This window comes from Macrosteles quadrilineatus, unplaced genomic scaffold, assembly GCF_028750875.1.
Source record: "Macrosteles quadrilineatus isolate MER2022 unplaced genomic scaffold, UCM_ALF_1.0 Scaffold_1__1_contigs__length_201487025, whole genome shotgun sequence".
Lineage (NCBI taxonomy): Eukaryota > Metazoa > Arthropoda > Insecta > Hemiptera > Cicadellidae > Macrosteles > Macrosteles quadrilineatus.
Window position 1 is genome coordinate 194,337,581 of NW_026542594.1, and position 14,264 is coordinate 194,351,844.

The 14,264-nt window shown below is 34.9% G+C and overlaps 2 protein-coding genes across 4 annotated transcripts in view; one reads left to right on the forward strand and one right to left on the reverse strand.

The window, feature by feature from the left end:
• Positions 1 to 172: 172 nt before the first annotated feature.
• LOC128983443 (uncharacterized) lies at positions 173 to 1,976 on the reverse strand. Its single transcript, XM_054402736.1, has 2 exons — positions 1,452 to 1,976; positions 173 to 1,184 (listed from the first exon to the last, which is right to left on the reverse strand). Exons 1-2 carry the CDS (start codon positions 1,839 to 1,841, stop codon positions 261 to 263), a joined length of 1,314 nt encoding a protein of 437 aa, XP_054258711.1. The 5' UTR covers positions 1,842 to 1,976; the 3' UTR covers positions 173 to 260.
• A 1,553-nt stretch (positions 1,977 to 3,529) lies between these two features.
• LOC128993248 (WASH complex subunit 3) overlaps positions 3,530 to 14,264 on the forward strand; it is a 45,498-nt gene continuing 34,763 nt past the window's right edge. Inside the window, exons 1-4 of one of the 3 annotated variants that reach the window (XM_054417035.1) lie at positions 3,530 to 3,813; positions 4,506 to 4,670; positions 5,466 to 5,603; positions 6,868 to 7,259. In XM_054417035.1, coding sequence (XP_054273010.1) covers positions 3,751 to 3,813; positions 4,506 to 4,670; positions 5,466 to 5,603; positions 6,868 to 7,047 — 546 coding nt within the window. In that variant the 5' untranslated portion in view covers positions 3,530 to 3,750 and the 3' untranslated portion in view covers positions 7,048 to 7,259. Of the gene's footprint in view, positions 3,814 to 3,902; positions 4,237 to 4,505; positions 4,671 to 5,465; positions 5,604 to 6,867; positions 7,260 to 14,264 lie in introns of those variants that run through there. The other 2 variants (XM_054417049.1, XM_054417041.1) reach the window with 2 other exon arrangements.

The following is a 14,264-nucleotide window of genomic DNA, read 5'->3' on the forward strand; positions in this document are numbered from 1 at the left end:
TTTGTTCTTTAAAAAATCATTTTTTTCATTGTTTTAACCAGGTTTGTCCTTCCGATAAGGTGGGTGAGTTAAAAGTGTAAGAGTAGGTACTGACTGTTAATAATCTAACAAGACGAAATGCTTTATGTTTGAAGATGGAACGGAAAAGTGATTTAATCAGACAAAAAGGCATACTAACAAATTTTAAGTTATTAATCCATGCACATGCCTTCCTATTCATGTCTCAGTAGTTAAACGATTTGAAGTGTTTGAATTCTTTATTACTGGTTAAAAATTTTGCTCGACAATGACCAGTTAGAGACTTTTCTCCGCTCCCATAATCTGTAAGATCTTTTACTGTCTTCATAATGGCTGTTTATGTATAAGTTTATTTCGTCAATTATATTTCCAGTTTCTTCACTCGGTTTCAAATCCTTCAAATCGATTGTGGAGTATAAATCTTCTAAATACATATACATTTTTACTTTAGGCTTTACTTCTTCAGCAGTAGCGGCAAGCGCTTTCTCCAACTCTTCGTCTTCGATACTTTCTTGTCTCTGCTTTAGAGTAAGTAATGGCTCAAAATTGTCTCGATGTTGGCCCAGGATTCCAACTGTTATGTTTAACCTCCCAAGAACTTCTTCGGGCAAAGTTAAAGCAGCTTCTAAACCTGATAACTTTGTTTTCGTAGCTTCAATGGTGGGCACCTCATTTAGTGAAAGCCTATCTGGCATTTCCTGATTAGTAAAAACATCTGAAATGATTGGTGATCTGTTATACCATTTGCTTGAATATTGAATTTTATCACCTTCTAGAATATTTCTGTCATATTTATGCCCATTCTTATCATCACTTATGTTTTCTCTATTGTCATATTTTAGACAAAATAACCTTGAAATCTCAACCTCTATTTCTTTGTAGTTACACCTATTCAGTGCTACCCAAACAGTTCTAGTGATGAATTTGGACAAACAATCGTAAAATATCATGTCTTGGTCAGTGTATGATCGATTTAAAGTGTTGTTCATGTGGTGATGTTCTTTGTATATCCCTTCGCCAGAAAGAATCATAGCGTACTCTTGGCCAATTTTACTTCTCAGTTTTCTTAAGCTGGTTTTACATAGGGTTTCCCTCTCTTTTGAAATAGGATGTTTAAGGCAAAGTTGTTTGTATGATGCTCTTCTATATTCGAGATCTTCCCAGATCTAGAACAGAGAAATTGTATTACCAAAAGAGTTTAAAAGTGTTCACTATTTATTACATAATTCAAAATTATTTTATCTTGTTAAATTTGCTTATCAGAGCAAATTTATATTTATATAAATTTGTAAATTTTATTTATAAAAGTTATTAAAAAAGCCAGAGCGCAGACTAAATCAAGTTTTTATAGGTAGGCGTCTAGTTTTGGCCTCAAAGGCACGTTATCACTTTTATAAAACTTTTTAATAGTAAATTAATGGCGTATTTTTTACCTTGAGATATAACTGAATGTAAAGTATTGTGATTCTCAAAAGAAGATTGATGTTATCAGAACAAAACAGCTTCATGAACCCAGCTGGGATTGAACCATTAGCAGAAAATATCACTACGTCTTTAACATCCTGTAACGTTACCACATTTGGTACGTGTGGTTGAACTCCTCGTTGACATTTTTGTCTAAATATCATTTGCTGGCTTTGGTCGATACTGTCCGTAAAGAAAAACATCGACTTCTGATTATTCACGCTTTCCAATTTAGTAGGAGGTCCAGGCTGGGATACAAGTTGTTTTGCTTTATCTTTTTCAATGAGACCAACGGTAGAAAGTTTTTTTTCTCCTTCTTTCCAGCACCACACAGCTTTGTAAAAACCATGTTGCCGCATTACTGGGTTATCTTAGTTTTATAAAAATCACAAACTGTTCAGTGTAAGAGGTCAAAAGTATTTACAAAATATCAATGATAGCAAGAAGATTTAAAATAATTTGTTTACAGCACCATATTAGTTGTTTTCAATGACGGTTCGAATAATATTGTGTACCCTATAATATAACGAATTCAAACCATATGCTCATAAAATTATCATATGGTTTGTAAATCACCGCCATTACTACCAATACCATCGAGTGATAAAAGAATTAAATATACTTGTCTGTGCCAATACTAACCTTCTGCTTTATTTGTACCTGTAAAATATAGCACCACGACCCATAGACAATAAAGTATCACAACAAACAATGAAGTATACTCTTTGTCTGTGGCACCACCCTACGCCGCGGCCTTCGAAGTGGCAAGTAGGTATTGTTTTGGTTATCATCTATGTTTTATTTTTATTTTTTTAAATACATTTATGTGTATAAATTAAAATCTAAATGTATAATACGCGAATCAATGAGCTGGTGTCACCTGTCTGCCATGTTATCTTATGGGTCGTCTGGCACTGGACAACACACTTGCAACATTGCCAATCTAACCAGGCCGCGGCCTGGAGGCACCGACCACCGTATGGAAACAACTGTGCCTTGTGCACTGACCTTCAGCTAAGCCATAAGGAGGAAAAATGTACTGAGATGCCGTGCTTATAATTACGTAACGCTAAAGGATGGTGAATGTGTTAAGCTCAACGTTACGACGAGGGGAAGGGGTTTTTTAAGGGTAGATCTTTTTAACAGACTTAAAGTTATTTGTTCCAATGTAGGTACCAAAATGATAAAATTATTTATTTTAAAACCATAGTCTTTTTGGTAAATTAATTTTAAATTTGTTATTTTTGGTCTGGAACTGATATTCTAGTTCTAAAATGTCTTATACCAACTCCTAGATCCAGTCAAAGAGGACAAGAAAGAATGGATTTGGTCACCATGGATTGAATTCAATGGATTTTTAAAGGCGTGCACTGTGGATTCGATACTCCTTTGGTGTGGATTAACGTCCGCACGGGTGAGTACTACGACTATCCGCAGTACTATCCTGATAATTAGACCAATCCGTATACCAAAGGGAAAATGTGGTTTGGATTCCACTATAAACTATAGGTACCTTAGTTGCCATTAGCTGTATGGGCTACTAATTAACAGCTGTGTCTAAGGAATATGTCAGCCTTAGTCAAGTCACTAACAAGACTACAAGATCGCGCCACTCATCCTAGATCCTACACTCATCTCCATTCATACTTGGCTTAAAATATACCTACTTTGTATGGTCGCAATTTCATTGAAAAGTATTAAAAAGTGTAATTAGTGATTTCCTTGTCTGTGGTTAACACCCTAGGCCCCCTGAACAAGTTTCTGAAGGAATCGCTAAGTTACCTGCTCACGCACTTTACACCTAATTCCTTGCCTGGACTATAATGTTTAATTTTAATCTATGCACTGAGTTCTAAATAAACCGTATTATTTTCAGTGTTTAACAACCTAAAAAGGTTTTAATCACTAGACCAATGCAAAACAGTGGTAACTTTACAAAGTGTTTCATGGTCATTATCTAAAACGTGCCATTTGATGTCAAAAATAATTGAAAGAACAAAAAAAAACAAATCATAATCCAAATGTCAAAAACATAACCTAGCTAGAGGAGAGGTATTTTAGGTTAAGTTAGGATTAGGAATAGGGATTAAGAAGTAAAGCGAGAAAGAGAAGTTTAAATTCTATTTCAATAAACTCGCTAAGCTTATTTTATCATCGGTGAAAATGCTGTATAAAGACGTGAATTAACCTGGACAAACTAAAGTAGTAATAGTCTACGCTAATTTAAGTTACCTAATCCAATAGGCCTAATTGATTTTGTTAGCCAAGATGACTAATAAGTTGGTACTAGACAATTTATCCTCTATTACATCCGGAGTTGATCTGAATAAGGTAAATCTACCTGTCCATTGCATATTTAATTTATTTAGTATAAAACCAAAACTATAATATTAATCAACAATGAGCTTGGCAAAGACAATTGGGAAGAATGTGAAGCCTAGGTTGTGAATAGGCATGTAAGCACCGCCCTGGCTACCTGTGATATGGCGGATATATTGTTTAGCCTATATTATTGTTTACTCCGAAATACTATGGAGAAGACACTAATGATTGTAGTAAAAAAATGAATAAGGCTTAGTACTCTGGAAGAGTGGACAGACAAGTTCTGGTACAATTCTTTGCTTTAGATGCCACACAACTTCTAGATTGTAACAAGACCAGGGGTTGGACCAAAAGCGTAGAGCTACACAAAATAAACGAAAAAATATGGTCTCTTTCAAGATAAACGCAGGTTTTGCCATGATTGAAATACAGGTAATTTCAGCTAAAAAATTGCAAAAAGACCATCACAGTGTTCTGTTATCAGAGGAATTCACTGTTGTTTTTCTGTATTTCTGTCTAACCCTAACAATTCGACCAGAGTTGGTCCTAATTAAATTAGTTTAGATTAGCAGGACTCTAGAGCCAGCATAGTTTTGTTTGCTCTTGCTTTTTCTGTTGATAGCTTAAGCTATTTTCTGTAAACATGTTTTGTGGTATTGTCGTAAAACTCTATTATTTAAAATTCCTTAATCTGTTTGCAGGTTCCTCCAATTCACCAAAAACGTCTTTTGACTTTTGTTAACCATTTCATAATTACAACGGTCTCTTTCCTGAACAACTTTGCTCAGACATGTGAGCGAAAGTTGTTGTACACGGACAGGAAAATGCAAAAACTTGAAGCTGAACTTTGCATTCTGGAAGCCAAGGTAAAGCTCAAAATAACTTCTGTTTGAATTAGTTTAGCAATAAAATTACTGATTAGTTTTGTACGTTTTTAATAAATTGAGAGAATCAGAAGAAGTAACTTAATTTGTACTTGAATAGTCTACTGTAAAAAAAGCCCGATGAAATTTGACAACTCAATGTTGTAGAATATCTTTTAGTTTGAATGTGCTTATGATTTCTTATGCGCTTGTACTTATTAAACACATAGCTATGCCTTTTTTGAATATTTTTAATGTTTAAATCAAGTTTTTAGAATATTTTTTATTATTTTCCTTGTTGTCTGACTTTTTCTATTATTCTATCTTGCCGCTTCTAGTTTAGGTAGCGTAATAAGGGTCAGACTAATTGAACGGAAAGGGACATTTGAAAAGTTTTATTTGTTTAAGCTCTTGATTAATATGTTATCGGGAACCACCCTCGATCGTATTTGTGAATGTGAGCTACTGCAATGACCGACTCCTGGAGTGATCCCGAGTGAAATGATGTTATAGCCTCCCTGAGGACTATCTTAAAAAATATGTTTTACAAATTTTATTCATATAACAAGTTTTAAGGAGGCAGTCACACACTTTAAACCTATTTTAATAATTTTGTAACAATGCCACATAACTATTACTATGCTATTACTGTCACTAACTATTTACTATCAGAAATGTAGATAGGTCTACAAACTAATGACTAATATTAGGTTGTGTCATCCTAGCTGATAATTCAATTATTTTAATTCTTGACTTTGTAACATACGTGTTCATCATTAAACACTTTACATATTACAGTTGAACTCAATTCCTGGATTGGAAGAAATAAAAATGGAAGAAAAAGTTCAAGTCGAAGTCTCTAACGCAGGAACTGATGTAACAGAAAAATCTTCTGAGGCAAAAATTCCACCTGCTGTTGGTTCCGGTGATAATGAGGTACATGTAGTAAATGACAGCAATGAGCAAAGAGCTTAAAAATAATAAATACCAATACTATGCATTTGTATAGTATCTTAAATCAAATAAATGAAAGTAAGATGTTTAACATGTTCGCTGCGGCTTACCAATGGTGGGCGTATCCCCGGTGCGGCACAGTGTCGAGCGAGCCCGATTGCTGGGCGATTGGCTTTCAAATTTCGGTTTGACGAATAGCAAATAACATGTGGTGATGTACTTCGCTACGAGAGTCGACGTAGTTCGCTAAAACAGCCACAGATAGCAGCACTGCTTGGAACGTAGCCGGTCCCATTGTATTGCCAATTGGAGGGAGAAAGACGGGACAACAAGTTGATTTCTAAGCTTGCCAGACGGGTAATTTATGGGAAAATTTACTACCAACCCCACAACAAAAAGCATGTCACACACTACACGCTAACTTGGTATAGGTCCGGCTTCGACTGAAGCTAGGCTTGCACTGAGCAACAGATTGATTCACTGCAGTGTGGGTCAGTACTGACCCGGCCAGGTGAGGATGGCGATCGCCGTGGGTCAGTACTGACCCATCCGCAGCGAACGTGTTAAAATCTAACGTTACATAAGAAATTAATAGCACTTAATTACTTTTGGAAACTTTTTTGGAAAGGAAATATATTCAAAAAGGGGTTAATAGCTTTTACAGGAAACAAGTGCTAAATCTTGGAGGTCAGTAGGCAGGCAAGTTACCTGCGTCCTGCCTATAAGCTGTGTTTCTTTCGTGAAGTTAGTTGGCGGGCAGGTTACTTGCCTCAGGTAACTTGAAATACATAGGAAGCAAGTAACCTACCTGCTTTACTGGCCTCGTGTCAGTGACGTAGCCAGGATTTCAAAATAGGGGGGTCGACCGACCGGGGGCCCCAGGTAAAAAGGGGGATCCGGGAAAAATTTTAAAAATATAGTCCCTAGGCCCTAAAACGGTCTTTTTTAGCTCTCTTGGCATTGAAAACAATCAACCCCAACGTCAATGGTATATGATTATATAATTTTACATTTAATTTAACAAAAATATATTATATTTAAGACCGGAAGAGGGGGGTCCAGACCCCCAGGACCCCCCCTGGCTACGTCACTGCTCGTGTAAACGCGGCTTTGGTGTACTTCAAGTTACCTGAGGCAGGTAACCTGCTTGCCGACTGGCTTTGTGTGAATACAGCTTTTCTCAAAAACATCTACTGAATTTTAATTAATACAGTACTTAAAACTATATTTTGATTTGTTTGTGTAGCCCGGATCGTCACAACCTGTTGAGAGTCAGTCGGCAGAGAATGAGAGTGCGACACCATCAGCGGCTAAAGACCCTGCACTCGCCAGGTTTTTCAAAATGATTCAAGTCGGAGTCCCTTTACCTGCTGTCAAGCTAAAAATGCAACAAGAAGGCCTTGATCCCAACCTATTAGATTCGTGAATGGACAAGACCAGAGTGTATTGATTTAATGTTTTTATTCAAACAAGTTTTATATGCATTTACTTTGAAATTGGATCACTACTAGGTGCATTACATGTTGTTTAGTTATTTTTTCTACAGTGAAACCTAGTCAAAACTTTTGTATTTTTTCCAAGCTATTTTCTGTATGCATGAAGGATTATATTTTATGTATTAAAGGTTACTATGTATTTTGTCTTGGTAATCACTTTCCTTCCCTGTATTTGATTGATTGCTTGTCTATATTGTTGTAATCCAAGTGCAAAACTTTGTGCAAGTGCTGTGCTATGCAAACCTTAACATCTACTGGTTTGATAGTATCTTTACCATCTCAAGTTAAACCAGACTGGTCATTGACTTTGGATACTGAAGGAGACCTTCGTCAATATGGACTACTTGAAGGAGTCTCTGATAAATGTTCCTATTAAGTTCTTTTATTCTTAGTTGCCATACTATGATCATAGAATAATAGATGGAGTTTATTCATTCTATGCTATGATAGTAAAGACATGAAAGATGTTGTGTAGTTTATAAGTTGCTCTTTCAGTTTGGCATGATAAAAAATAGGTGTAAGCAAGTGAATTAAAATGGTGCTAACAACAGCACACTGGGTTGGTGGCTAGTCAGAGTATGAGGGATAGTAGGGGGAGTGTTTTGAAAGTGGTAAAATGGTTGGGTGCTGGAAGAAAAGTGGAGTTATTTTTAAGTATGGAGGAAAATATCTAAAGGTATAAAGCAAAGGTAACGCTTTAGGAATATGTTTTATACAAAATATTCACCCCCTTACAAAAGAAAACCCCTTAAGAAAAACTTTGGTGTTTTGAATGGAACATTTAAATATCTTTATATTATTTCTTGGTCTCAGCTACTGCTACTGGCCAGGTGGTCTCAGTCAGGGGAAGATCGCGAGGTTCCTATCATTGAACGAGAATAATGTTCGGTTAAAATATAGTCAAAAATCCAGTTCCATCCAACTAAGCTACCCATGTGGCGGTGCGTTAAATAAGGATGAAACATAGTACAGTACCAGTTTGGGTTTTATTGGATTCGTAATCGTGTATTTTTAGTCGAGTCTTTAAATGACGATATCTATTAAAATATAAACTCCTAACATTTGGCATCAGACAGCATAAGTATACATTATACTATACTACATCACAAATATCATGGGTTTAAATAATTCCTTAACAAAAATATTTGAAAATGCCCTCGGGTTAGAGTAGTGCTAGGGACTAGGGGGTGACGAAAATTTAATACACCTTCAGGAAGAAATATCCTCCCCTCCTCTAATTCAAAAATATATGACGTACTCGCCTTTGGCCGCCCCCAGGCCCTTTTTTGGTTGGGGGATTGTTATAACTCTCCTGGGAGAAAATCTGTTACTGATAAATTAATTTTGTGAGTAAAATAATACAATAATAGGAAGGTATAGTTCGGCCGCTTAGAAAACGACCTGCGCGCTAATGCTAAACCAATGTTGGAGGAGGTCGCTTTCTAAGCGGCCGAACTATAGTAAAATACTTTGCAATATAGTCTTATGTAACCGAAGTGTTTTTGATACAGAAATATTAGGGGGGGGGGGGTTGATTTAGTATGTGGATGTACATTTTATACATGTTTCTAAATTCCAGACGAGGGGATTTTTCCTTCATCTGTAATAATATTTAGAGGAGGTTATGGATGAACTTACAAACACCTTTTAAATTCTAGAACATAATATTACCCCTCTCCCATTCCACTCTTTTGAACCCCTTGTAAAAATTGATTAGATATTGATTGATTGATTATATTTACGTATGAATTGTTAGTTATAGTATGTTACTAGATCTAGCCGTGATAATAGAAGGCGGTAATGTAGGCTGTTGGTTGGAGTTGGAACAACGATTTAGAAGGCAGTGCTAACCTAATCTGACGTTTTGGTTGTGGTGTTTGTGATGTATTTGGTTTAAATTATTGGGAATTTAATTTGTAATTATAATAATTTGATTGTGTATTAAGTTTGTGTGTTGCATGATTTGATCTGGTAGCTGATTTATTTGTGAGGTAAGTCAGAATTTTATGTTTCAGGATTAGGGAGTAAACTTTACAATTCTTTAGTAAATACTCAACTCAATTAGGCTTAAGTTTTAAACTTAGAGAATTTCTTCTATGTGCCGTTGAAATAATTTTAAGTTAATATTGCTAATTATAGATATTTATACAACTTAAATTTGTTAGCTTACTCAAAATGTACATAAATAATGTAACAGCCCAAAGCCCTGACTCTTTAAAGAGTGTTCAACTTACTAGTCCTTACTGTTATTGTTATAGATTTAGCCTAGTCTTTAGATTTTGTGTATGCATAAACCTTACCAAAAACAATGTTTAAGAAATTTTAAAAGACATAGCACATAGGCCTAGTTTTATTCATTTCTCATACCCGCTGGGTTCAAATCACGTAAGTACATTCCATCAGTTAAGTTTGGTTAGAAAAACTCATTTGCTGCTGGTTTGTAGCCGTGGAATGTTAATCAGACTTTTAGATATCCAAACTCAAGTGTATGAGCGTTTGCTAGCTTGGTATTTGGAGCTATAAGTTATTTGCATCACCTGCCTTAGAATATGGTTTGGCATTAGGCCTATTGCAAAATGCGTTTCCCTTCATTTTTCCCAACTTATTTGACATATTTGAGTACTGTGATACCTATTAACCTATTAGGCTACTAAGTTAGCAGACTACAGCAAACCATAATGACTAATGTCGCTAAATGTACACAACCACTCCAACATCTTATCCGATCTTTGGTCCTCTAGTCGTAGGCCTGGAGACTAGGAAATCGTAATCTTCTTTCTCCTATTTTAGTCTTAAGTGATATGTGTGCGAGTAAGTGTGTTACACGATCATTTTGGGGCCTGTCTTTGTGGTGAGCAGCTCATTGAAGAATAAAGTTAATTTAAATTGCAATAGGCCCCCTACAGCTTTTGTGTGTGATACTCTCTAGTTAGTAACCTATCGTAAATTTGTTAAACTAGGCCCTAATATTGCTAGTTTTCCTGCAGTTGTTAGTTGATTAGTTTGACATTCACTTGATTTTCTACAAACCAATTTTGAACCGGACAATAAGGATCAAGAAGAAATATTTACAAACATTCAATGCAAGTACAGTACCGAGTAAGCTTATTTATACTTGCTAATTTTGGTCAAACCATGAACAAAACCGGTTAAACTAATAAATCATACTTTCCACAGTAGGGTGCATTTGTCTTTTGGACTTACGAGTATAAATTATTTTCAGAAGATAACAGGTTAATTTACCTTGTTTTTGTCAACTTGTGATTTGGTAGGTACTTCCTTTATGGGTGGATGACGATAGTTTTGGCGACCATGTCACTTTCTTCGGATCAGGAAAACTCAATCTTCTCTCATACTGAGGTCGTCAAAACATTAAACATGCATGCATAAAAATGTAGACAAAACTTAAAAAATAAATATTTGACTACCACTGTAGATACAGGTGGCCTACATGGTTGACATGTCCGGAGACTACATTAATGTAACCACAGTTTAGTTAATTCCCAATACCTAAAAAATTATATTTGACTGCCACAGTGGATACAGTTTCACGGTTTACATCTTCGTAGACTAGCCTACATTGTAATATAATGTAACCACCCTAGTTAATTTCCAATACATAAAAAATTAATATTCGACTACCACAGTTACACGGTTTACATCTCCGGGGACTACATTGTAATATAATGTAACCACATTCCCTAGTTATTACATTAAAAGTGGTCGATTTGGCAAGAAGTACTCGATTTGTTCATAATAAATATAACAAAACTTTTACATTTACTGAATTGAGAATTAAAATATATACCCACCAACTAGACCTAGTTATGAAATAGGTTACCTATTTAATTACTTTAATAATAAATTTAAACATTTATACGCTCGTTATGATCAGTTTTCTTTGGTCGCAATTTTTTAATAAGTATTGAGGCACAGATTAAACAATAAAAGTATATCAGTAGGCCTACGTACAACTCATTTTCTTATGTCCAATTAATTAATCATTCAAATACAAATAAAATGATATTTTTAGTAGTCTAGAACTATTTTAAGCAATTTTTGGAAGAGTTGAGTTTCTCGAAATAGTGTTTCCCTTGGGCCGTTACAAAAATTACTACCAATTAACTAGTATTAATTAGCAATCAATTAGTATAGGGCTAACTTATGTATTAATTTGGTCAGTGCATTTAGGATGAAAATATGTTTATCAAACAAAATAATTTAGTCGGCTAAATATCTTATGCAAAATAAATTGTTGTAGTTTGCTGCTTTATGGATATATCTTAACCAGACTATTAATATTTAGGCCTACTTAAAATCAAACATTATTTCCCACCCTTAGGAAACTTAAGTAGGTACTCGTTAAACCTTAGTTATCGAAAAGGGAATAAATCTGTAAAGTTTAAGGTATTTAAAATAACAATCCAATCAGATAAAGGGAAACTCGCTTAGTCAACAGGGTGTGTATAGGCCTTCCAACAGGGAAAAAACCATGAATTTGAAGAGACCTGGAAAAACAGAAAAAGCAGGGGATACAGTAATATTATTGTAAAAATCCAATCAGACAAATGGAAATTCGCTTAGTCTACAGGCTGTTTCTGCGGCAGGGGATTGTAAAAAAACTTATCGGCTACATTAATACAATATCTTTAAAAAACAAAAAGTATTAATATTCAATGTAAATTCTGATTCCGATTCTCTAAAGCTTCATACAGGATGAACAGAGTATGTTGAACCCTAACTATAGTCTAGCCAACAGTCTAACAGTCTCCTGCCAAGTGACAATACTTTATAGCCAGACTTGGGACATACTGTCATGTCTTCGCTGATGTTTACGACTTATCTTCCAACGCAAGTTTATTACCTCGGCCGAGCAAGATAGTAACATTTCAATTCAGTTATATACATTGTTTATTGGTTGTACTTGAATGTGTTTACAGATAGTCAAACACAATACTTTTTAAATTTTCTTTTGGTTTTAGGACGCTAGGCACGAGTTCGGGATTGTTTTTCACATTACTACAGGCTAGACCTTGGGGTTGCGGCATTATCAATTAGATAAAATCCATTGGTGATTTGGTGGGATTTGAACCCGGAACCTTAGGGATCCTGGCTCTAACCACTAGACCAGCTCGCTCCCCAATGTACAAATTAAGTTACCAATTATACTACCAACCCATTGGTTGAAGTACCAATGCTAATTCAAGGTTTTACTCTCGCTAAATTGTGATGTAGAGTAAAAACAACATTTGATTTGGATTCTTCGAAAAACACCAACCTTAAGTGAATTTCTACAATTTTATGTAAAACTTAACAAAATTAAATTTTTAGCAGATTTTCCTACATTGGGTTATCTAGGAATTTCTTATCAAGTTTCTTAGATAATAGTACACACCGTATACCATCATGTCACTAAAGTCTTATTATGTATTCTAAAAAGTTTTTAAATAACTCTACTTAACAAAACTAATATTTAAAAATAACTATTTGATTGATATTCTCATCAGAATTATTTTAACAGCTACCGGTACTAAAGTTTATAACCAATTTTGGCTATTGATTCAAGTTTATATACAGTTAATTAAATTTGTATTAACTCCGTTGTATGCTTAGAATGTAGAACTATTTTCCGTGTTCTTCATATCAGAAAAGGTTAGAAAAGGTTAGATTAATTACTCAAACTCAAACTCAAACTCTTTATTTGCCATAAAAACATTACAAATTTGAGCATAGCTCATGTAATAGAGCGGAAGCTGGCGTTTACCCCCCCTCCCCCCCCGGTGGGAATTTTCGACATATACATTTTTTGGTTTGTATTGACATGTACTTTAAGGTTTTAGGTGTTTGCCACTTGTAAATTACAGCATGTTCCGGAAAACACGAAAATATCATGAATATATATATTTAAAAAAATGGTTTTTCTTTAGAGAGTTCGTTTGGCTCTACAACCCGACCGATTTTCATGATTGAGGTCTCAAATTGAAGGTATTAACGCACAGATTTCACATCAAGCATCGGCATATAGTTGCCTACAGTCCCACTCGGCTTATACGTAAACAACCTTTTTTCCCATGTATTTCTTATGGGAGTTAAATTTGGTTTTTCTTTTCCGCTGGTGTTTCTTTGGCTCTTCTACACGTCCGATCTTCATGATTGAGGTCTTAAATTGGTAGTATGCACACATATATTTCACATCAAGCATCATCGTATATTTATCTACTTTATTACTCGACCGAAAAACATAGGTTTGATATATTTTTTAATTCGTATTTCAATTTAAATTGTACAGTATTTTACCATTTGTAATTATATAACCCTATATATTTTGGTCTAAGAACCTTCAGTGAAATACCGGCTTGCATTTAAGATATTAGTTATTCAAATCGGACGGTTTTCAAGCAAACGCAAGGTGAACATCCAACATAAAAAAATAAATATGAGGTTTTTCTATGATTGAATATCAATAGCTCCAGTATTGTTTACGTTTTTTTTTATATGTTTTAGACTCAAAATAATCAGTCAATTATAGGCTTTAATTTGAGCTATTGATCGTTTGAATCAGTTAAGTTTAAGATACTGTATTACACAATCAAAAATAATCAATTTGATTATTTCTCAGATATGATATTTATTTAACGCTGCAGCGCAGCATGGGTCCTTTAGTATAGATTTTTAAGTTTTATTTGATTTGATTAGTTGATTCCTGACGTAGGACGGGCCCACAGCTAGTTAGAATTTGAAAATGCAAGTATGGTGAAGTCATCAGATTGTTCTCACAGTGATATGCAAGCAAATAAAATGAATGAAGTGAGCAAAGTATTTTGCAAGTACACTGTACTTGATGCTTTTGAACAATGCATTATTCTGCTTGAAGTTGAAAACCGTGATCAGGCTTGAAGTTGAAAACCGTGATCAGAATTCCTAGATGGTCTGTTTATCAGCTGGAAGACCTGTACCCGAATCGGTGGAAGACAATTTATTTAATGTAGATAATCTAGGGAAAGCTGCATGCAAACAGATTAGTTGAGATATGAGCTAAAAGAAATATTTTTCTGGAGTTTTACTGCTGTCCCAGGAATGTGATAGTAACCTTGAGAAGCTGATGACATACCCATTAGATCCAGGACCATGGGCATTAGCCAATACC